Source organism: Orbicella franksi, chromosome 5 (assembly GCF_964199315.1).
Source record: "Orbicella franksi chromosome 5, jaOrbFran1.1, whole genome shotgun sequence".
Lineage (NCBI taxonomy): Eukaryota > Metazoa > Cnidaria > Anthozoa > Scleractinia > Merulinidae > Orbicella > Orbicella franksi.
This window is the reverse complement of record NC_138149.1, coordinates 1,917,045-1,942,400: the sequence shown is the minus strand read 5'-3', so window position 1 is coordinate 1,942,400 and position 25,356 is coordinate 1,917,045. Positions and strand designations below refer to the sequence as shown.

The 25,356-nt window shown below is 40.2% G+C and overlaps 1 protein-coding gene across 1 annotated transcript; it reads left to right on the top strand.

Moving 5' to 3' along the window:
- Window positions 1-1,185: 1,185 nt before the first annotated feature.
- LOC145486911 (uncharacterized) lies at window positions 1,186-24,451 on the top strand. The gene is made up of 6 exons (XM_081465619.1): window positions 1,186-1,290; window positions 2,925-3,045; window positions 7,940-8,104; window positions 12,881-12,961; window positions 17,311-17,405; window positions 24,194-24,451. The coding sequence occupies exons 1-6, from the start codon at window positions 1,186-1,188 to the stop codon at window positions 24,449-24,451; spliced, it is 825 nt and encodes a 274-aa protein (XP_081321745.1).
- The last annotated feature ends 905 nt before the right edge of the window (window positions 24,452-25,356 follow it).

The window sequence follows — 25,356 nt, the reverse complement described above, 5'->3', positions numbered from 1 at the left end:
GCATTTTGGTTTGAATGTTGACAAATCGTTACTGACTACCCCCGGTCGGGTCAATTATAGTTACGTCCTAACTTTTGTGACGCGGCTATTTTCGAATTTGCGAGCGAAGCAATCTCGAAATAAATGTATCGTTGCGAAGGCGTTGTGGACGGAATCGCGTAGCGAGTGAACTGACATGGAACTTCAACATCTCTTCTTCGATTCTACGGAGGAATTGAGCCGGCAGGGTTATTTTCAGTGGATTTATTCGCTTCGAGCGGCGGGCACTCCGGAAATCAGTGTCCGGCCTTGTCTTTGTTTTAGTGGTGGAAACCCACAGAACGATAACTCGCCGAAATCGCGTTAGATCTGCCCGAGGAGCTGGCAAATAACAAAGAATACAACACAGCAACAGGGTAAGCAGATTTTATTCACAAAATATAAGAATAATTGGCTTTTCAAGCAAAGCCGTTGCATTCCCATACAAACCTTTATAAATTCAAACCGTTGTAACACAACACCTCCATATGCTGCAAGGCGAGAGTCATGTTTCGCGTGGTCAAATTCGATCGTTATGTAATATTACATGCCATATGTCACGTTAGCCTGAACGTTCGCATAAAAAGGAAAAAAAAAGGATAACATTGAGAGCTTGGGCCGCATGTGGAACAGCTGGAGTGTTTTTGAAATTTGACCCACTTCGCATTTAGACGGTTACGATTAGCTGAAGTGGATCGTCGAATTACGCATGAAAATTCGCTTTTAGAAAACGGCAGTACTAACAAGAAAGCAGCAATCAAAAAATGTACTTAATGCTTAGGAATTATGCCTTACCTTAGAGAGTTTTTCCTGACAGGGAACCACGGCAGTTTTGTAAAAGCACAGGGCGAAAGTTGCACGTGACAGTAACGTAACGTAGCGGGGAGGTAGTGGAGGTTGGAAGGAGGGAGGGGGTGGGGGGTGTCTGGGAATAGGGCAGCATTGTACTGGTGGTTGCTCATACTTTCACTGCACGTTTTGACGGGCGAGTGCATTTGTACGATGTGTCTTGAACAGGCAGCTTGAAAACGGTTTGTATAAGTCAAGATCTGTTCATGATATCCTGCACTGAATCAAAGAAGTAGATTGGCGAAACAGAACGTTCATGACACAAATTTTCACTGCGTTGGTTGAACTCCATGACAATCATTTAAAATCGCTCGGATAATGGAGCATGAAAGAAAACGATTAATCCGCTCTGAGCAAAGATTTATCGGTTCGCTTGATGTAGATGATGATATGGGCCATGTGCACATGACCACTACACAAAATGTAGGCGCCACAAAGTCGATTGGCTGATTTAGGGTGACAACGTCATTCTTGAGCAGCTCCAATAGGCCAATAGCAAGTCAAATGAAATCTGTGTGAAATTCAGTTTATATGCTAGCGGCGTTGTAATGCGACGGAAAAAATCAACTTCCCTTCAGCCCTCAGGGATCGGAAGAACTCCCTCTAATACACGGGGAGGCTTGACCCGAAAAAGGTGTAGCAAGTTTCTGAAAAAGAGAAGCCTTGTGCCGACTTCAGGTATGTTAAAGGGCAACACGTTTTTATGGATGGTATATGAAAGAATTATCTTGTCAGTCAAAACAACAGATAGTGAATCAAAGTTTAGACGTCGGGTGGGAGGCTGGGAGCCTCCCCCTGTGAAACTTCCCTCGGATTCCTCCTGACCTCTCCTTATCCTGGGCGGGTGAAGAGTGACCGGTTGGTTCAATGAAGCTGAAAAGAAGTAACTGGAGGAAAATTCCAACCTTGGACAGACAGCAAACCGTTAGCTAGCAAAACCCTGAGAGTGTGGCCGCGAAAGATATGCGTTTTGCAAACAAAACAGATAGATGGAAGCTGTTCTTTAGCGACGCGTTCCCCTCTGCAGAACAGATACAGTCATTAATTTTAGGAATGGCATCTAAGATACACTATGAATGATTTCAACTGTTAAAGTTGCGCAGCATAAGCGAGAGTTCTGTGATACCCGCCAGGTTGTACTACACGAAACACAGTTTTAGCACTCCTCGGCTCTGTCGTCTTGAACCTATACAACATGCATAAGGAAGGAACCTCCGAGTAAAAACACTTAGCATGCCCATGCTTAAGACTACAAATATTTCATATGTTACGTGAATACAGTTTCTAACCAAGGCGCAAGGTGGGGAACATTTTTGCATAAGGGGACTATCAAGAAATGAAGACCCGGCTATGTTCCGAGTCAACTGTGTTAATAGTCCTCATGTCCTAAGTTGGCAACTATTGTTAGCAGCCAACAGTAATGTGTTAGCAAATTTCACGTGGTAGTCACTTGGAATTTCGCAAAATTCACGTATCACATATATAAACTTCTAGCTGCTTTTATCAATTTGACAATAGTTTTTTCACAAATCCTTACGCATGTCTTCTAGTTGCTTTTCACAAACCATACACTAATTTTTGCCCACATCACGTGTCACCCACAAGCCGGCAACACTCCACGGGGGCCAATCCTATAGGGAAATTCATTACCTGACGAGGTAATTCCTTGTTAAATTTCACGCGAAAAACCGATATTGCACTTATCGCTAAGCAACGAGTGCGATATCGGCTTTTTCAAGTAAAATTTAATGTGGAATTTACGAGTCAGGTTGTGAATTTTCCTTGAATCGCATAGCCTCTTTCGAAATGAAGAAAACCCCGTTTCATTTAAGTCTGTGTGACTGTTGCAATATTTAACGCGCAATCGAGAAAAGCCATTCCAGTTGAATCAACTGTCAAGACTGTCAGGAGCCAGCCAATAGGAATCCAGGTAGAATCAGAAAAAAAAAGACTTGTGTTTGTTTTAAATTCGTGGACGGCGACAATGGTTTGAAAAGCATGATTGAAAGTTCATTGCTACTAGTTGTTTTTGAGTTGTTGTTTTATTGTCGCTCCAGTGCCATATCACGCAAAGCCTCGCTGTCAAGAGTCGCAATTCCACGCTGGATACCTCGCCTAGGTCACCAATCAGGATACGAGAATTCTCTGAGCTATGCCATTCTCTACTAGATGCACCCGGTAATGACCTTAGATGAAATATTATATTACACGTAAAGCACGCAGATGCCTTCATACTGAGGGTCCTTATTTCCCTCAACAATTATCCGTACTTGCTCTCTGCTTTACCCAAATGTTCTTGCCCATGTTCATGTTCAGCCCCATGTTCGGTTTGTTCCAGAAATTACTAGCAAAATGACCAGGTGTTCAGTTCGGCCAACACGAATACAAATTTGTGACGTAGACGTTCAGCTTCTTTATTATTAGACTTAAGCTTGCTTGATCCAATCAAGGATATACAAATCTTTACATGCACAGACAGTTTCAAAGTGCTTGTTAAAAGACACATCGTAAAACTGCACTCGCCCGTCAAAACTTACCACGCCCCTGCAGTGCTGCATCTACTCCCCACCCCCCCCCCTCCCCCACTTCCGGTGCCCACTACATGTTCCTCCCGGCTTACGCTACGTTACGCTACTGTCACGCGGTGCTTTCGCTCCGTGTTTTGCCAAAACCTGACAGGAAAAACTCACTAAGGAGAGGAATAATTCCTAAGTATTAAGTACATTATTTGATTGATGCTTCCTTGTTAGTACTGCCGTTTCCTAAAAGCGAATTTTTGATGTGTAATTCGGCGATCAACTTCAGCCAATTGTAACCGTCCAAATGCGAAGTGGGTCAAATTTCAACAAGAAGCTATTTCTCAGAAAGAAATATTGTTTCGTTTCCGCAACGATATTCAAAGTCTGAGAAAGGCCGGGGTTTTGATATCTTGTGCATGAGAAGTCCTGGGGTGTCGGGGATATGTGCTAATGCGCCGCTTTGCATCGCACTGATCTGCTCTGTTGCCAGGGCCTGGGGTTTTTCGTCCAGGTGAGGTTTAGTACTGAACCTATTGTAAAAGAGAAAGGGCTAATTAATTTAAGTTGTCTACACATGTATCAGTTATTACAGTCAACGCGCTTCGAAATGTAGTTACTTGTGATATTTCACCTTGACTCTGTCCTAGGGGAGAGGGGTGCTCCCCTATATCATCTATATAGGTATGTCCAGCGTCAGAGGGACATGTTCTTTTAAGACATTTTAGTCAGAAGTAGAGTATCGATATTGGTCATTTTGGTCTCAAACTGGGTATGGTTTTTGCACTCTAGTCACGAATTAGGTATGTTTTTTTAGAAGAAGCTACTTTTAGCATCATTGTCGATAAGACCAGCAACTAAAGCCATTCACAATACCTTTAACATCATTCTGAACTACGGTAGGAGAACTACGGAGAACTACGGCAGGTCTGAAACAGGGTATTAATTTAAGGTTCAGGCCATAAATAAGTTAGATAAATCGCAGACTGGTCTTAAACAGGGTAAACGTTGCTTTGGGAAGCAGGCCGCACAGCCCCGCCAAATTTTTCAGAAACTCAAAGTATTGTGTGTGAGGCTAAATAAAGCTAAGAGGCAAAAGTATCTGACGCATAATTTTTCCATTTCTGTGCTGGGCAGTCCTTGATTCGAATGGATGCGGCACTGTACGTTTCGTTGTCAGTGACGCAGTATATTTTACTTTTCAAAAAGGACGCCTCGTGTGTGACGATAGTTGTGCAATTATTCCTCCACTTGCGCTTGAATATTATGAAGCTGAAATACAAATGCTATCGGTGTTTTCATGGAAACCAGCTCTTGAAATGTCGAAATACAAATTTACTTATCTTTAAAAGCGCGCTCTAAGACGTAAAGCTACTGGAATTGTGGCGGAAATTCGAGAAATTCAACTAAATCTGGAAAATGTCGACACCTACGATACGAAGAAAACCTCATAAAACAGCCATATTGTGCCTATTTTGCAATACACCAACGTTGATTAACTTACAATATGATGAATTAGTTACCTTCCACGATATATCGTATCTGTAGTATCGTCCAAACGCACCAAATTAAATGCGTGTTCTTTTCCCGTAAACAGCCACAGAATGGGGGCGGGATTGTTGCTCCTGACAAGTGTTCTGATTGACCAAAATTATGTCGCCGTAGTTGTGATCTTAATCACATTTAAATCAAGCACGGAGACAGATATCTTCGTTTCTCTAGAATACATCGTTTCAGTAAGACTTAGGAACATTTCAGTCGCCAATTATTTCTACCTGCATGACATTTTAATTTCCTTTTCTTTCCGTGTCACGAAATCAAATTTAGTTTTGCTGAACGTGTTTACCTTGTGAATTACATGTGTTTACCCCTACAACATTCATACTCACTACGTCAATAAATCACTCTGAAAAGGAAAACTGTACCATTTCTTTGTTGAACTAAACAAAACTAACTGCTTCCATCAGCTTAAAATATCGCATTGGTGGACAATTCGCGTGGTGTGGCGGTGTCTCTACTTCGAAAATATATTTCTTTTTCACTATCACTAACAAGTCCAGTTCGCAGTTTTCTTGTGTAAGACAATACCGAGAAATGAGAGTTTCACTGAAATGTTGCAAATGACACATTTTGTTGCGATGCACCGAGTTTTGGCTGAAATTTTGCCGCCGTACTTACATTAACAATTACGAACTTTACTCTGATTGGATATTGCAAATCAGTATGTGAATAGTTCACCCCTGAACTGAAAACAATACCGTTTCGTTTCTGAGGAAACGAAACAAAAACACTCCAGCTGTTCTTATTATATTGCGGGTAGATGCCTCCAAATTCAAAAGCTTAACTTCTTCTACTTGAGGATATGTTAGCAAAGCAAACAAAAGAAAAGAAACGTGGTTATTCCGACGAATGAAAGTCAAATCAAGAGCTGCCGTGTGCTGATTTCCGAATGACATGAAAGGTCAAAGGGTCGCCCGCATTACTCAAGTGACCTGTTTTGAAAATATTCTCAGAATTCGCCGTTTTATTTACCCCATTTTTTCTTCGCCTGATGTGTAGTTGAAATGATTGATCTCTCCCGGAGTGTAATCTCGTTGGGTGATGCCATGTGCCAGAGTGCTTTTTCGAGCCTTGAATTTCGTCTAGACACGGGTAAAAATTGTGCTTGCGTGACCCTCATTTAGTGTAAATTACGCGTAAAAAGCCTTTTCTTACACATGTTTTACTATACGCTTTTCAATTGCCCAAGCTGAATTTTTTGTAAGTTGTAAAACAATAACAGGGCTTTGGAAAAATGTACTTTTCATTTATAATTTCGGTGTACCAAGGTACGAAAATTGCCTTCAAAAATGCCATATTTTTATATTGTTTTCAAAGTGCAAAACCTAACAATTTTCGGGCCTCCTAAACCGACGTGAAAATGCATTTCTTGACAATATTTTCACATCTTTGTGTCGTAATTGTGATACCAAACATACTTGTAAAGCTAAAGATCATTTTAATAGACCGAGCCGTCTTTCTCTGAGACTGATGTGAATATGTCCAAATTTTCGGCTGGATTTATTGCGGCCGTAGCGCGAAAACCGCAATTCTCCTTTTTGTTGGATTTCTCAAAATCAAAAACTCGCTGGCAAGTTTAAGTCTTATTTTCGAAAATAGTTTACCAAAGGGTTTCTCCTGGCAAAATATGAAGAAATATGCGATTTCAGTTTTGAAAATCAATTCTCGATATTTACAGTCCCCTGGTCTTAAAAAGCCTGAAGACCAAAGATTATGAGAAAAAAATTTTGTACCCTAGAAATGTATTGTAACTTGACATTGGCTGATTAAATCTGCCACCTGCTGAGGAATGCCAGGGCTTACTTGAGAAAAAATAACTCCTACAAGAACTGATCAAAATTATTATATTGACAGATTTTTGAAAAGTTTAAAACACATGAAATGGTGACCAGTTAAATCTGTTACAGAAAATCCAGCATACGTTTCGTTGCTTAACTTCGACAAAATGCAATGGATGGAACAGTTCTATACTTAAAACACAAAACGTACTCAGGAAAACAAATCCGGGACATTTCGGCTCAATTGGACAAATCATTTTCAAAATATCTTTTCTAAAAGGCAAAAATAACTCCTTTTGAGCAAACGACCTTTGAACTTACAGTAACAGAACTTCTCAAAATAAAACTTCAATGTCTTAAGATTCAAATTCCGATAACCCCCGGTTTGTATAGTTAACCCCCGCCTTTTAAGGCAAGGGTTAACTCAAAAAAGGATACAATTTTAATTGTATCCTTTTCAGCATCCAGTGTATAAGTGGTATCATTGCGTATAATGTTAGTGCTTCGTAATGAGAGATGGCCGAGATGATGATGCCTAAGACGCCGAGTACATGTCTCTGGTGGAGACCAGAGCTTTTGCGAGGGCCAGGTTTCTGGCAAGTAAAGGAGTAATGACTTCGCACCAGAATGCAATGTCATCCACCTCCACTTAAGGGAGAGAGTTGTTACTTTCCAGTCTCGACATGGAAAGTAATGCTGTGATTTTCTTATACGTGTGGTTGTGTCTCTTATCTTCTTTTGCACTGTGGATCGGATATGGCTATCTATTATCCCTGATCTGGATTCTCGTTTCTCGGGTCTTCCTAGCATTGATCTTAGGTCCTCGTCTGTAAATGACACTCGCAACCGGAGCAACAGCGAAAGGGGAAAAGTTATCTACGACTACCCGCAATAGAATACTCTCTACTTGCGTTGTTTTGTTTGCAATTCAAACAGCAAACTTTAAAATAAAGTTAATATACTTGGCGTTTTTTTTGTTGTTGTTGTTGTTTTTTTACAAATTCTCAAATGCGTCTTACAAGAGTAAAATTAATTAACAACTTGATTTCGGAGAAAATCTGACTAATCTATCATATAGACCAGACCTCTAAAATCCATGCCCAGCTTATTTGGTCCATAAGCCCGTACTGTTCTTGATATCACATCCCTATGGGGGAGAAAGTAGCTACAAACTTCCCCCTCCTTGAGTTTTTCAAGTTTTCTTTAATGTTTTCATAGGTCTTGGTCCTGGAGGAATACGCGTGATTATTCAGAATGTACCTGTTAAAGCACGATGTGTATCTGGCTCAAGCCATGGAGGATGGGGGTCCACTGGCCGGTTTTTCATAGTAGGCCTACCATACAATAAACACGATATGACGTCATTATTGGGAGGAAGCGGAGGTGAGATTGTAATTGTGTTCTATCTTTTTGTATAATCCAGCCTACTTTTTTCCTTTGCACTAATTCGTCAAAATCACCAGGTCATACGGTCGACCGGACGACTACCACGCGGTAAATGCCGTTTCAGACTTCACCCGATAAATTGAACGGCTGAGGTTTTAACCGCTATAAGAAGAATTATATTTGTACACTTATGAAAATGCTGCAATCTGATTGGCTGAGCCAATCAGTATGAGGGGATTTAAATATGTCAACATAATGACCACGTTTTTTCGTTTCTTCGAAGTTTCGGAGGAAGATTAGAAATATGAGCGATAATTAGATCCTCGAGAAGACAAAATAAGTAATTTCTGACGGCACGATGGAGAGGCTCGCGGGGTGATTTAGGGGAGATTTAGGTCATTCTAGCTCAGCAGTCGGCAGTCTTCACTCTAGGTCGGCACTCTGCACGTCACTCCACTTTTTTTATTGAGCTTTTGTCATGACAGCTTGCATGTATAGTTGAAAATCATGTTCTACGTTACTGATTTTGTACCCTTTCCACGGGGTTTCGTGCTGGTGCATTAGATAAGGAATACGTTTCCACATATTTTTTTTTGGCCACATCTACAGGACAGTTGTAATTTGCAAAGATACAGCTTATCTTATCAGACAGAATACATCTGCTTCAGATGACTGACCGACCGTCCGACCGACTGACCCACCAACTGACCGACTGACCCACCAACCGACCGACTGACCCACCAACTGACTGACTGACGCATCCTCAATAAGCTATTCACACTGAATGTCTCGTGTTAGTGTAGTCAGAATGAAGAGTATTCGCCGTTACGAGACCCTGATACCTCAAAATTGTTGCATAAACTGATGACCACGAGTTTACAGCTAGTTATAGCTGCAATTCAGTCCGCAAGTGTTCTCGCTAAAACGTGAGCATTGCACCGGTATCACAGTTGCCGTGAGTTCGAATTCCGTTCAAGCCTGAACTAATTAAGACATGATTCATCATCGCAGGTATACACAGAGCTTAAGCAGTTGTGAAATTAAAGCCTGAAAAATAAAATTGAAACAAACTCCTGAACCCATAACTTCTGCGATACCGGTGCAGTGCTCTACCAAATGAGCTATCAAGTCAACTGAGAGCTGGTCACGTTGTGGGTTCGTTATATATTCGTAGATGGTGAAGATACAAGTGAATATATCAAAGATCATATATTTGAATTGCGGAGAAAGATATGAAGACATGGTTGATCATCGCAGTTATACACACAACTTAAGCAGTTGTGAAATTAAAGCCTGAAAATAATTCAGGCTTGAACGGAATTCGAACCCATGACCTCTGCGATACTGGTGCGGTGCTCTACCAACTGAGCTATCAAGCCAACTGAGAGCTGGTCACATTGCGAGTTTGTAATATACCCGTAGATGGTGAAGATACAAGTGACTATATCAAAGATCAGATATTTGAACTGCGGCGAGATATGACGACATGATTGATCATCGCAGTACAGAGAGTTATATACACAGCTTAAGCAGCTGTGAAATTAAAGCCTGATATGAAGACATGACTTTTTTCAGGCTTTAATTTCACAGCTACTAACGCTGTGTATATAACTTTAATGATCAAGCATGTCTTCATATCTTTCTCCGCAGTTCAAATATGTGATCTTTCATATATTCACTAATACTACAAAATATGTACAGTAATGATCGTATTCAACAAAGAGTACTGCTCTTATAACACAAACAGAAAAGTTCTTAACTGTACTTGTACGTGTTACGCGTTAATTAAAACAATGTTGACCTCTTGGAAAGCCCAAGGGTTGTAGAAAGCGGGACAAATTTATTCCCTATACTTAAAGGCAAACACCGGCTTAAGCATAAGAATAAAAAGGTTTGGAAATGGAATAATCTATGCCATGTTGTGAATGTTCGGCTCGAAAAAGACTCTAGTCTCTTCTGGCACGTATGTACGTAAATTAGAAAGCAGAATCATTTAGCGCGCTTGAAGCGCTTTCTAATATTAATTAACCGATTGACTCCCATGCCGCCGGAAACCGGCCGTGACGAGCCTTAGCCTTTGTTTCACTTCTGACGTCATCACCTTTGACCTAAATTGGCATCATTTATGCTCACTTTCTGCAAGAGGAAAAGATCTTTCCAATGATACCCAGATCAGAGCGATCAGCTCAATGGAGCCTGAAATATGCACAAAAATGCTCAGAAATTTTGAGTGAAAAACTCTGAGCAAAATTTCCTGCAACAGCACATGGCTACCCCTTGGTAAAAATTGCCCGTCTTGATGATGCTTTCTCAGAATTTTTTGAACTGGAAGCAAGGCCAATAGAAGGTCGATCACTGCAGCAAAAAGATAAGAAAAGGAAAATCAGAAGAAACCTATGGCCAAACTCGTGGATTTAGTATTCTGGAGATGAAACATGTTGGTGAACTAGCAATTACTAGTTTATCATTAAAGGCTGTTAAAACAAGCCGGGTTAATTCGTACCACGCAAGGTCGCACTTATCTCACAAAGCGTAGGCTTTTCTCGTTGGCTTTTGTTGTGCACATAGTACAAAGACATACGTCCAGAGTAGCTAAGGTGGAAAAATTGCAGCTGAACATGGAGTGGTAAAGGTTAAGGGTTCATGGATCACAGAGGACACTCCTGTCCAAACAATCATAGAGTACTCAACGTGGACAACTCAACATAAAAAAACTTAAGTGATATAAACTGCAAAGCTCCTGCTTGATTGAACGTTGGATCTCACAGGAGATCTAATCAGCCAAACTTGAAAAGTGAAACGATAATAATTAGGTCAAAGACTACTGCGAGGCTGACACAACGTGGTCTCAGGTTTAGATGTTACTAAATTATAAAAATAAAATTACAATATTATGTAATGGTGCTGATGTCTTTCCTGTTTTCAATAGCTGTTTCGTTCATTAAAAGTTGCTTGTTTCGCTCATACATTCTCATCAAAGCTTACCACGTTCACTTTCCAGCAAACAAACGCTCATCTCCTAGTCATGTTTAACGCCTAGACGAGTCTAATGCTCATGAATTCTGCCTTCAAGTTGGCCATAGTACTAATTCGAACCTTCGAAGTCAACTCCACTTCAATTTAGCGAAACACCTTATGGTCGTGTAAAAGCTACGATCATCAACACGATGCAGGGGTAGTAACCGCGCAAAAACGATACTGACTGCACGGTTACTATTGCGATATGGCGTCGGGCTCGGTTACTATTCCAACATGGCGTCGGACTCGGGTGCTCTCGTTCGAGAGTTAAAACAACATACTTTTATACAGCCCTTTTTGCTACCAAAGATCACACAGGAATGAAAGCTCAGTGGAGACAAATTTGCGCTTAGTGTAGAATCTAGCACTCTCTCTTATTTTGGGTTCATTAGCCTTCCTTTAGGAATTCGTTTTGTGTTACTTTCCCGCGCGTTTAGTATAATTTGCATCTTGGTTTAGTATTCTAGTTATTTAGTTTTCGCGCACGCTGCGGTTTTTAGTTTCACCGTCAGGTTGATCTCAGCGAGAATACATCTAGTGTAATAAACCAATATAGAGTTGCCCTTTCGCGGTCTACAGCGCCAGTACAATGTAAGTTTTGAGTTATTTCGTTCATTGCGTTTCGCTATAAGTCGCCTTTCAGCGGTATATTTCTCCATTTTGTAAGTTTGTATTTTTTGTTGTTTCTTAGTTCAAACCTCTTCTCGTTTGGGTGTTTGGAACCAATTGCTGTATGTGGCCAAGGAAGGATTCGCTCTTTGGCAGTAACACTTAGCATTTTCCCGAAATTTCTTCTCACTGTAAAAGATTTCTAACGGGGAGATGAAAGGTTATTAGGTGGGATCGTACAGGTAGACTAAGGAAAACTTCATTGAAACCACTAGTGCCCAGTCTGTTTTAAGCAGCTTGTTGTATTGTTAAAGAAAATAGACAAAACATCTGGAACATTTCATAAAGAGGTGGAATTTGGCTTCTTTTACTCACTCAAAATTTTAGTAAGCCACCTTAAGTCATTTATCAGGGTTTCAATATTTTACTCAGTTTATTTAAATGCTTTAAACATGTCGAATGAAGACATATTTTTTTTTCAATAAATGAAGACATATTCCTTTCGTCTTGTTCTCCTTGTGCCGCTATGGACGCCATGGTCAAGCTGTTACGTTTCCTGACCAGCTTTGGCGAGGCACCACTGTCTGAGTTGTTATTGGCTTTCCTCGTTTTTCCCTGGTTTACTCACATACAGTAATTTCCATAACAAAAACCTTCCCTGTGGCGGAGCCAAGCAAAACGCGTCCACTTTTTTTTCCTCTTCTTTTCTTTATTTTTCTTACAACCGATTTAAAGCTAACTACTCAGCTCGTTTAGTTCTTACTATTTTGAGTAGCTTTTTTCCTTATTTAAGTTTAATTTATTTTCTTGCTGTATAATATTCTGTGTATTAAGCAAAATAAAATGCTTGTTGTCCATCTGCTACTACCGCTCAACCCGGTATTTTTCTAGTCTCAAAGTGTATTTAATTTGCGGAGTGAGCTCCTTTTCTAGATCTTCAGCACCAGTTAACTTCTTCTTCTGAAGCTGAGAATTTTTTTTCATCTACTCTATTTCATGAGCTTCTCCCAATAAAAAGCAAACAACCAGTATAACTCTCCTAAGCCCAAACTTGTTCCCCGAAGGAATAATTTATTTATTAGCTGACTATTTTAATATAAGGACCTATCTAGCTTTTGCTGTTATATATTTGTTCTTTTACCTCAGGTTCGTGCTTACAGAATCCGGGAAGTGCCGCTGGAGGCGGAGCCATAGAACTTGTGGCTGAAAAAGGAGACATTTTAATAGGTACTGAATTGATATGTTTTAAATTCACGCAAACTAACATTCTTAGATTGTCATATTACCTAGAAGGGATTGAGTGTGTTTGCATGTACAGTGGTACGAAAAGATAACGAAGCAGCTTGGCCGAGTGGTTAGGGCCCCGGATTTCAAATCCGGAGGTCGCAGGTTCAAGTCCCGCCCTGACCGCTAAACTGGAGTTGTTTCTCGGTAGACCCCAGTTCAACTCCTCAGCCACGCTTGTAAATAGCCAACTGGTCTGCCTTCCGCCAGTTGGGATTTTTAACCATCTTATGTCCATTTGCATTATTTGGTTTCATTGGCCCTGAAAAGCCCCATTGGGGGAGTGGTTAATTAAAACATTAGCCTGCCTACAGGCTCCCCAACTTTGAACTCATCGTTCTTCTCTCGAGAGCCGCTCGAAACTACTCGAAAGCTTTAGTCTAGTTTGTGATTGACAGCTGTCGCTTCGTTGGCCAATCAAATTATTTGAGCAATTATTTATTCTAACAAGGATTGTGATTGGCTTATTTTAGCGTGCTTTATCGGAGAACAGAGCACGGCTAACGCCACTTTTACTCGTTTGGAAAATAAAGTTTGGTTTGAAAATTCAACCGAATGCATGGGGAAATTATTGGATTCTTTATCATAAAACAAATAAAGAAGCCTCGACTGTGTTCTGTTCTGTTGTAAGCACTTAGGAAGCGGTAGAGCACTCAAGAAGTAGGGAAAAACACTTGACTACGTCTCTTGTTTTACCCTCCACTTCTTTCGTGCTCTACCGCTTCCTGCGTGCTTTACAACGAACAGAGCACAGTCGAGGCCTCTTTATCTTTTTAACACTTCGGCGGCATATCAGGCGAGGCTGGTGGAGCCATGCTTGGTATCAGTTTTGGGAGCTACTGCAAAGAGAGCCAAGTTCACTTGCCTAAAAGAGAAATTCGAGGCTCAATACAGTATCTTCAATGCTAAAGTGAAATAATCAGATAGCGCAGACAAAAATCTGAATGACAAACTTGCAAGAGAAGCGGAGGTTGCTGGCCAGCATCAGGCGCAAGCCACAGTCTACAGGATCACAAAGCAACTTTGTGGAGGTCAGCGAAGGTGAAAGGCATCTAATTCTGCGACAAATAACTAAGAAGGAACAAGAGGAGCGATGAGCTTTCAGGAAGTACTTGACAAGGAGTCCCCGGAGGAGCCTGCTGTTGCCCAGGAAGCTGACAAGACCTTGATTTCAGCACCTAGCCACCTAATAAAGAGGAAGTCATAGAAGCCATTACAAATCTTAAGAACGGCAAAGCACCTGGACAGGATCAACTTAGCGTTGAGCTCTTAAGTGTCATCCAAAGGTTGCAGCAGCGATATTACTCCCACTCTTTGCTAAAGTATGGGATGTGATGGAATACCAAGTGACTGGAGCTAAGGGAGTGGTCAAAAAGTATTGGGGGGTTTGGTGGGCCGGGCCGGAGCAGAGACGGGGGTGGGTCATCAGTTTTTGAACTCTGTTTTGTTTTTTTGTTTGTTTGTTTTTTTGTTTTTTTGAGCTCTTGGTAAGGGAGTTAAAGGGTGAGCCGTTCAATTTTCAGCTACCCATGGGGGGTGGGTCATCCTGTTTTATAACAGGAAGTGGCACACGTTTGACACAACCGACAACACAGGTAACACCCTCCAGTTGCAAAGGACAAAACTTTTTCGATCCGTGGCTAAAACGTACACGTGGCTGGACGTGTACTATAGAAATGGCGATTTCATGTATTGTAAATCTGTACGAAAGCTAACAAGTCTGAGCAAGCAGTCCCAGGGAAGAAATTTTCAAAATACTGAGAATACTGCGCTCTTTCGACATGCTGGTCTTCAAGAACACCAAATGGCCAACTTGTGTCCCCAAGGATACGGGACACATGTTCATGGAACTCGGACTCATAGTTAACTGGCTGCTCACTGCAGTTCTTTTCAAGATGGATCACTGTTCCACAACTAGCGAAAGGCTTACAGTCAATTTTCTAGAGTTTATGGACATGACTTAAAGTTGCAAGAGTAAAGTAATACAATATTGTTTTTGGATGATTTTGTATTATTGTTAAGAAATAAATCTAAAACGTGAATAATTTCATACACAAAATGTGATTTTGCTGCATTATGCAACCAAAACTGTCATGTTTCATAGGGGGTAGGTCATGTAATTTTCAACCCTAATGTAGACGTGTGGGTCACTCAGTTTTGTGCCAAATGGAAGGGGTGGGTCATATTTTTTCTAACCACCACATTTTCAAATGCTTCCGGCCCACACCCCCCACTCCCCCTGTACTTTTTGATCAGTCCCTAAGGTGTCATGATACCAATTCCCAAGAAGGGCACACCGTGCACTTACTGTAACAATTGGCGGGGTATCGCAAAGTTATCCTTATCGAGTAAAATCAATCAGGTAAGGTCATTATCAAACGTCTCTTTTGGTACTAAAATGCGCTACGAAAGGAACAAGCTGGTTTCAAATAAGACCAGGGCTGCGCAGAACACATCTTCACCTTAAGAAATATCATTGAACAATGCCATGAATGTCAGGGAGGATTCTATAGTGACTTTTGGTGCTAGGTTGGATGCTCTGATCTGAACTTCAAAGTTAAATCGGGTGTACAACAAGGATGTGTTGTGTCGGCGTTACTGTTCAACATTGTCATTGGCTGGGTGATATTTCGAACCTGCTGAAAACAGATGGAGAGGAATACGCTGGACATTATCAACTGTTCCGGAGGATCTCAATTATGCCGACGACAGAATGAGTCGTAGACGTGCAGGAAAAATCCGACATGCCTAGCAATTTCACGAAGCAGGTAGGGCTTATGATCAGCCCTAAATATCCAAGTACTTCTTGGTAAGAAGAGAAGTGAAAAAAAAGCTCTACGAAAGTTGACTTGACTAAACTAAAAGATCTATTTGAGATTGAAGATTTGCGTCCTTGTTTAATTGTGATGAACACAATGAAATTTTGAATTCATGCATTTGAAACGTTGCAAAAACAGTCGATTCCTCACATTGGGACGACCTATAATCGAGACGGACATAGGTTAATTGGTAAAAGGATTTCGTGTAGTCCATTTCTGTCTGCAATCACACTGGTAATAAAATAAAACGGAAATTTTTATTCATTTACGTAGAAAATTGGACATTTAACAAACGCGAGGCATTTTTGGAAATCAGAGCATTTACATAACTGAAATCAACCAACCTGATATATTTGATATATTGGCAAGTTCCGTCCACATTACGCCGCAGAAATTTGAAAATGCAGTTTTATTTCTACAGTTAAGTTAGGCCTTCTCTACGGCCAGTCAGAAATACCCTCCGCCCATCCCGGTCTCTCCCAGACGCTGTTGCGGCCCCCATGACTGCCATTCCATCTCCTTCCGCCCTCTCTCTACATTTCTCCTCCAGGTCATTCGTGGCCTACCTGGTGCTTCTTTGCCTTTCTGGTGTCCTACCGTGCACACTTATCCTTCATGAAAACGGACCTTTTCGAAAACGCTCTTGAAACTGGAGGAATTTGAAAACGCCGACTTTTCGTTTTCGTGTGGACGGAAACATTTTGAAAACGGAGCTTTTCGAAAACGACGGCGTCACGATAATCATGTGATTTCCCTTGCCGAGTCTTCTTCAAACACAAATACAAAATGACCGGTGATTGCATGTTGCGTTTTTGAATTCCTCCGGCACCGGTGTGGAGGGAAAACATTTGATGCGTTTTCAGAGTGAAACCTCTGTTTTTAAGAGTGTACAAGGCCTAGGTCACTCCATTAAAAATGGTTTTTTAGACACCAATTACAGTCAAAGTGATAGATGTATAGGCTATATATATGAATAAATAAATGAATAAATACCTAACTAAAAAATCTCCAAAGCACGACTTAAAATGGCCTTTAAAAGTTTAAAGTATTTACAGCTGTTGGAGTTTGTGAGAGTTCATTCCAAAGCCTAACGGCAAAAGACCAATCTTTTGCTCTTTAACGCTCTTTAACGCCCGAACATTTACAGTACCTTTCCTTTCGGTGTTCACTAACTCGCGAAAACTTACACTATAGGCAAGTGTTTTAAACCTTATTTCGATTGGTTGATGTATCTTGTTCACCAAACACTGAACCTTAGCAACTTCAAGGCGAAAACATCGAACTCACTTAGGCCTCATCTTAATCGACTTGTACATGTTCAATAAATTGTTAAAGGAAAACGCGGTTTTGCCAAACAATCTAAGTTGTTGTCTTAAAGCAGGACTTAAAGTGTCCTTTATCTTTTAGAAGAGCTGCTTCCTTAGTATAGCTCTAATCTTGAAAACATCTTCTGGAATCTTTATTCAACTTTAGCTGCATCCATCAGAGCTTCAGCTCAAGTGCCGACACATCACTCAAGTATTTGTTCTGGGGGATCAGGAGGACTTATTCGCCTTATGGCTAACAAGGTAAGGTATCTAAATTTCATAATATCAAATAAACATGAGTGTTTAGTTAAGTGTAACGGCAGACGCCAATTTAGTTCTTTAAATTTTTTATTCACAAAATCTACAAAACCTCTAATCACCACTTAAGAGCGACTCTCTATAGGGACTGAGTGAGATTGAAAAAAATTAATGTGGCACAAGGTTAGAAAAATGGACTCCTTGATATTTCGTCCAGAGATAACCTATGGGATGCTAAGAATCGTGATATAAGTCTTAGGTTCTAGAGTTTTTACATTTTTGAGAAAATTACGAAAAACCGTCGACAACCCGTGAAGCCGAAAAATCACAGAAATGAGGTCAAATTTCACGATCAGATAATCGACCTCGCGTGAAGGCGCATAGCAAATTATGGTTTTCCTTAGTTTATAGTTTTATTTAGGAGGTATTGCTAAGCTGCTTTGATGATATTTTAGACCTACACCTGTAATTCCGAATTCCTGGAGAGCAACCAAAGAGAACCGCAGTTTCTAGACTTTGAAAATCAAAAATTCCATACCGTTTTCAAGCATCTCAAAACATACTCGGTATTATGTGGAATTCTTTCAAAATTCAATTCTAGCAAGTTCAAGAGCTGTTTTGAACGTAATATAATTTTTTTCTCGGCGAAAGTTATTTCTGAGGCGAGCGGTCCCATGCAAGTTGACCTAATTTGACCTTTCGAAGAGATTTTGTGTAATCAGGAAATGTAAACAATTCGACTAGCCTTAGCTCGCTTTCTGAGCAAACCATTGAAAAACCCTGTCATTTCCCATTAAAACTACCCGGTAAACCTGAGATAATACTTCGATGACGGCTTACCTTCCAGATGGGTGTTTGAAGGCAAATAATTTTGATGTTCTCAGTTAATTTTTCCATTGCTTTCTTGTTGCCGCGCTTTATAATTTAGGGTCATATCGAGCTTGTAGGCCGGTTCCAGGCTAAGCTTGTGCAACACTTTTCCGGAAATGCAATCCATATCTTGCAATATCTACCTCTCAGTGCGCAACCTCTTGATTTTCATTTAATTTCTTGTATAATAAAAAAAATTCCTGAGCGCAAGACGTAAATCTTGGTCTAGTGAGTGTAATGCAATCTTTCCTTCGTCACTTCCGGACCAAGTGATTAATTTTTTTCTGACGGGGGAGTGGGAAAGAAGTTTTCCTATTGAGGCAATTTCTTTTTCTTGTCGATGTTGCACGCAATGCATTTAACGGTTTATTACATGGCCACTGCAACAATTTAATTAAGATTTTCCATCATGATATAAACATACACAAGACTTTTTCATGTCTTTAGTTCAAAATATTTAATACAGTAATTCACACAACTGCTTTCGCTCAAAAAAACGTTTTTCTTTCAAGTTAAAACGGGACAACTTCCCGTTTTTCTCCTTAGCGCACTCAGCTATTGCTCAGCCCAGTGGGTAGAGGAAAATAGCTAAGAGTTCGTAACCACACCCTATTCAATTCCCTTAGTCCCCTGCCCCACCCTTGTGCTAACTTTGAATTAAGTGAGTGAAAACAAAATGTATTTGGGGTAAAGGACGGCCCGTTCCATTGCGTTCCATTCCATTCCAGTGCTTCGAGGGTCTTGACCGCACTGGCCACCAACTAGCCGCTGAAACGAGCAATTTCTCTCCATCTTCCAATTTTTCAACCGATGCCTCGGAGCAAATGACCCAATTTTGGCAAAAGTAAACACATACGTCCTAATTACTCGGGAGCCGAATTGAAGATAAAGTTTGATTTGAAAGTGGTTTTTTTTTTTTTGACAAAGTGAGCGCTCAAGGTTATACAATACACTGTTCAAAACACCTGAACTCTCTTTCCTACACATATCTTTGCATAGTTGTAAAGATTTTACTCCAGTAGAGTTTGTCCGCGTAATAAGGTTTGCCGAATTTAAGAAAAAGTTAGGAGCCTCGTACGTGCCAGCTTCGCTTATCGAGCGACTGATCGAAAAGTTCGATTTTAAAAGATAACAGCTCGAGAGCGCCGTGAGAATTCTATATTTAGAATTTTTTAGAGGTAAACAAACCGTTTGCCGCGGATCTATTTACGTTTGGTAATAATCTGTTTTAAACTTAGATCTGTCTCGATGGCAACTCTCAAAACAGTTTTACATGCTCTTTGCTCGTACGAAAAGAAACATGTTTTGTGCGAACCCAAAAGCAGAATCATTTTCAGTTTCCGAAGGGATAGTTTTCGAGAATCATATAAAAGCGTGCGTCTACTTCTACATCAAAAGGTATCTTGTTGAACATAATTCCTAAAAAGTTAGGTGCGCCACGAAGGGGAACTATTTGCGTGTTCACCTGCCATGGGCAAATTGGTAAATTTAATTACATGTAATGCAAATTACAAAAACTCGCTTTGCGGCCAGTAACTAGCCCTATTTCAGATATATATTACTATTCCCTTTTATCTTGCTTTAGGAAATCATTAGCAATGGACCTGCCCAGGCATTTGACTTTTGGAGCTAAAACTAGATAGAATTTCTAGCTTGTTGCACAGTCACTAGAAAACGGGAAAAGCAAATGTGTTGCGTGTATATACACCGATTCAAAGTATTGCATACAAAGAACTCTCCTTCAAAATAGCTAGTGATTACAAAGAAAAAAGTTACAAAAAACCAAAACGAAAACTTTGTATGCTAGTAAGGAAGAAAATGAAGAAATGAGCAAGAGCAAGACAAAAATATCCACGCGGATCTATTTGTGGCACGTGATCACTTGGATGTAAAGATTGCGTGACATCGATCTGGGTCTATTTTTCAGTTCAATTAGTTGCTTCACTTCTCGTCTCTTTTCATTAGAAATATTCAATACAAAACTCAATAGATACCCAGAAGATGCTTTATATGCACGAAATGGATCCAGGTCCTGTAAAAATATTGCCAAAGCCAGAGAAAGGTGACACTTAGAAAATGCTGTAGCCGTATGAAAAGCTCGGTGGCTGAGCACGGCAGCAAGACACAGGAAAATTAGCGAAGAACATAAAAATTATTTGCCTTCAAACACCCATTTGGAAGGTAAGCTGCCATCGAAGTATTATCCCAGGTTTACTGGGTAGTTTTAATGGGAAATGGCAGGGTTTTTCAATGGTTTGCTCAGAAAGCGAGCTAAGGCTAGTCGAATTGTTTACATTTCCTGATTACACAAAATCTCTTCGAAAGGTCAAATTAGGTCAACTTGCATGGGACCGCTCGACTCAGAAATAACTTTTGCCCAGAAAAAAATTATATCATGTTCAAAAACAGCTCTTGAACTTGCTAGAATTGAATTTTGAAAGAATTCTACATAATACCGAGTATGTTTTGAGATGTTTAAAAACGGTATGGAATTTTTGATTTTCAATGTCTAGAAACTGCGGTTCTCTTTGCTTGCTCTCCAGGAATTCGGAATTACAGTCGTAAGTCTAAAATATCATCAAAGCAGCTTAGCAATACCTCCTAAATAAAACTATAAACTAAGGAAAACCATAATTTGCTATCCGCCTTCACGCGAGTTAGATTATCTGATCGTGAAATTTGACCTCATTTTTGTGATTTTTCGGCCTCACGGGTTGTCGATGGTTTTTCGTAATTTTCTCAAAAATGTAAAAACTCTAGAACCTAAGACTTATATCACGATTCTTAGCATCCCATAGGTTATCTCTGGACGAAATATCAAGGGGTCCATTTTTCCGACCTTGTGCCGCGCCTCACGTGGTGGTTAGGGAGAGTTGCTCTTATCACCGTAGCCAGGCTACCCTATGGCTGTTTATGCAATGTAGGCTGATTACTAAACAGCTAACCAGTGACCCAGAGTCATCCTAAGATACCCAGGGGTGTTTAGTTAGGGGCGAAAGAAAATCAAAGTGGTAAGGGAAATCGTAGACTACGAGTAGTCCCTCTTTCGCTTAGTCCGTCGAACGAGACCGTAAATAAACAGCGAGGAAAAAATGCCGCGTGAAATCCTTGGGGCGAGACGCGCTCGAAAGGAGGGACTACCGACCAAGCCAGAGAGTTTGAATTACTTTCGGGTACTTCTCGCCCCTAGAAGTTCGCGCGGCCATTGTTTTCTCGCTGTTTTCTTTCGCGTTACGATGGACTAAGCGAAAGGGACTACTCGTAGTCTAGGGAAATCTGCAAAGGAAAGTTGGGCGAGAAATGAGTCGAGGAGTCTAGACGGATGCCATCGAGGTCGTTTCGCCTACACGACCGAAGTCGTTTCGCCTGCACGGTCTGAGTCGATTCGCCTACATTTAAGTCGTTTTGCCTACACTTAAGTCAAAATATTTTGCGAAGATAGATGAACATCATTGCCCACAAGTAGCAGAGGAGTCGTATTTGACCGTATATCCAGTTTAATTCCGAGATATTACAGCGTTTCACTGAGGAGGGGAACGAATTTTGCTTCAAGTACTTGAATAAACAACATATCGATCCTCTGCTCCCTGCGCCCTGTCAGACTTCTTTCGGTGAAAGGGAGGTCGAGAGGAAAATCACAAAACAACAATGTATAGTAAACAAACAAATTCAATCTCTTACTCTCTAGCTAGTCAAAATGTGTATGTGTGTGTGCCCGTACTTTCTGTATTATTTCATGACCATAAAACTATATATTATAAGGAGAATTCTACTAGTATACCAATGCAAATGTTATAATCTGATTGGCTGAGCCATTGCACACTATCAGCCATTAGTAGAATCCTACTACTATACTAATGCAAATGCTGCAATCTGATTGGCTGAGCTACTCGTATACTATCAGCCATTATAGTTCGCCCCTAAATTTTCTCCGATCCTTATAGGTTTAAACTGATCACGTGACGCGAAAGTTTTCATCCGCAAAGAGACACTATTAGCCAATACTGCCCGTCCGAGGAAAGTGCTCGATGGATAGTACTCGTCCGTGAAAATTTCTCTGTAAACAAGCGGAGTTATAGAAAATAAACATTTGAAATTGTATTAAGTAGGTTTTTGTCTATTTTCTTTTTCAAATTTTACATTTGACTGTCACGGCGCAAAAAGTTGAAAATAAATCAATATGATTTTTGAACTGGCGCGCGGAAGAAAATTCAGTGGTAAACAATAAAGGCAATAGAGTGTTTATGTCTCGGAACTATCGGTCTGATAGTTGCCCCTTGGAAATTTGATGTTTTTAAAACTGGCATATTTGCCCTCGAAGCTTCGCTTCTCGGGCAAATATATTTTTTAAGAACATCAAATTTCCGCGGGGGCAACTATCAGCCGATAATTCCTCGACAGTGGACACTCAACACTCTATTGTTTAATTAGAGAGCAGTAGCTGTCGGTCGTCCACGAAATGCAATGTTTTCATCGTTTTTCCGAAGTTTTGGAAGAAAGTTTAGATGCAAACGGGTAATTAAATTCCTGTGAAGACTAAAAGAAGGACATTGACGATTTCTTGACTTTAAAAACTTGAAGTTATTGAAAAACGGTGCGCGCGCGTAAAAAACTGCAAATTTACCAATTAAAGACAACTCAATACGTGCGATTTTGTCAAGGCGTAAAATTCAATAATACGTAGAAAAATAATTGGAAACCGTTATTTACGTTTATTTCAGTTAGAATTCTACTAAAACAATTAGATTCGCTTTCGATTTCACCTCATAGAAATCTGAAGCTCATAATCTAATTGTTAATTTGTGTTCAGTGGCTGGAAGTCGTCTACGAAATGGCGAAGTTTGTTTCGTTTTTCCAAAGTTTTGGAGGAAAATGTTTGATGCAAATGGTTAATTAAATTCCTGAGAAGACTAAACGAAGGACATTTACGGCTTCTTGACTTTTAAAAAAAGTTGAAATCATTGAAAAAACTGATGCGCGCGCGCACACAACTTTCAATTTTAAAAATGACAATTCAATTCGAACGATCTTTTTAAGGCGCAAAGTTTAATAATACGTGGAGAAATAATCGGAAACCATTGTTTGAAGGAAATGTTAGTAAAAATTGTACTTAAACAAGTATATTATTCGTTCTCAATTTCTATGAGGTGATAGTCTATGAGGTCGAACGCCGTAATAACTATCACCCCATAGAAATCTCGAGCTTATAATCTAATTGTCAATTATGCTATAGCGCTTTTACAAAAAGTATGGCTTCTCTTTTTTATACCCCTTATGGTTATTTAGGGCAGCCAGTTTTTTTGTTAAGTTTTGTAAGCTTTAGTAAAATGGATGCGGGGTGCAAATAAAGTCGTTGAAGTTGTTGAGGGTACACAGTCCGTTTACGTGTGTTCTCATACGACGCCCACAAAAAGAGTAGTAAGTTCGTCACATTTATCTTACGTGTTGGACGAGATTTTATTCGAAAAGAAAAGTTTCGTTTATAGTTTGTCTCAATGGCCGAAAAAGTAGAAAGTTTGCCTATTATCCCCTCGATGATCGAGAGTTTTGATAATTGAGAGTTTGCATCTATCGTAGGTATCAAAATACTATGGCGTGTTAAGCAATATGTTCGATTTCATGCGATTCACCTATGTGATAACAATAATGATAATAATTTATTCAAGACTCTGATCGTTAAATAATTTTGTAAAAAAAGAATATTGTAAGGGAATACAGGTGTTATCTATTTAAGATTTAACTTAAAAAGAATAAAAAGGTAATATGCACACGTAATGCTTCCGAACTGAAACTTTCCAAACACAAAAATACATTTAGACAGAGATGCCGAGCGCACAGCCGGCTAGGCAATGCAATGCAATTTTTGTTTGTTTAGTTGGATATTCGCTGTTGCAAATAAAATGACAGTTTTTTACTAACAGGTAGAAATAAAGGAGACAGGAAAACTTATTGTGGATGGAGGACAGGCACATCAACCAAGTTTAAAGTACTATTTGGGTGGTGGAGGAGGAGGGATCATTCAGATAATAGCACCTAAAGGAAGTCTTGCTGCTGACGCATTGTCAATGAAGTACGGCCGGATTTCTCGACTATGTAATCGTGATGCAGCAGATGGCCATTTTCTTCTTAAAGGTAACTACAGGTATATAAAACTAAGCGCCCGGGCGTATAGATTTTAATTATGTCCATTGCCATAATTAACTGAAATAATTGATTTTTCAAAAAGGCTGAGCTGGTCAATACAAAGCAGATTTTGCCACAATGGCTACTAATCTCGCAATCTGATTGGCTAATTTGCCGTTGTCGATAAGAGTCCAGACAACGCTGATTGCGCCAATGTGTCACGCAATGCCTTTTTCAGCTCGCGCTCTGAAAAAACATTTTCTTTGACGTCGATATTGTAGTAAAAAACAAATCGAATGTGGTTTAGCGTTGTCTGTACTCTTATCGACAACGATATGCGTCATCACAGTAGTCATAAATTTGTTTTCAAAGTCAAAATTTGTTGTGGACTCACGAGGCTGCGCCTCGTGAGTCCACAACATGTTGACACTGTGATGACGCATACTCGTTGTCGATGAGAGTACCTTTCGCCTCGTTTGTATTTCAAACCGCTGATAACTGTAATAACATTTATTCCCTAATACGGACATGGTAAAGTTATTATGTCGCACGGATCAAATTCGTGTATGCCAAAATAAACTGTCTTCAAAGGTTTGTGCACAAACCCTTTCACAAATTCAACGTTGGAAATGCAAGCATAGAAAAACAGTAATGACATGGACAAAAGTCTTTTCCCAAGCACATCTGAAGGAGCTATAATTTCCACCAAACTGTACAAAAGGCCTTGAACTCAATATCATCATAAAATTATCGGTCGCGTGTGCTACTTCCTTTGTGCTAATACTCTTAAATAAGACTGCGAAAACAGAGAGGTTACAGATTGCACGTTAAATGCTGCAAGTAGATACTGGGTAATACCCGGGGGGGGGGGGACTCCCATAAAAAAAGAACGGAGGTGCTCGTCGTAATTTTAGGGATTAAAAACGCTGTTTTGGCAGCTCTTAGGGTGTTCAGCCTTGAA

Bases quoted from the DNA above. Each gene is read 5' to 3' on its own strand.
- LOC145486911 (XM_081465619.1), top strand. From the start codon at position 1,186: ATGGAGCATGAAAGAAAACGATTAATCCGCTCTGAGCAAAGATTTATC. The intron at 3,046-7,939 runs GTAATGACCTTA...ATGTTTTCATAG, and splicing joins TTCTCTACTAGATGCACCCG to GTCTTGGTCCTGGAGGAATA. The intron at 12,962-17,310 runs GTACTGAATTGA...ATTCAACTTTAG, and splicing joins AAAAGGAGACATTTTAATAG to CTGCATCCATCAGAGCTTCA.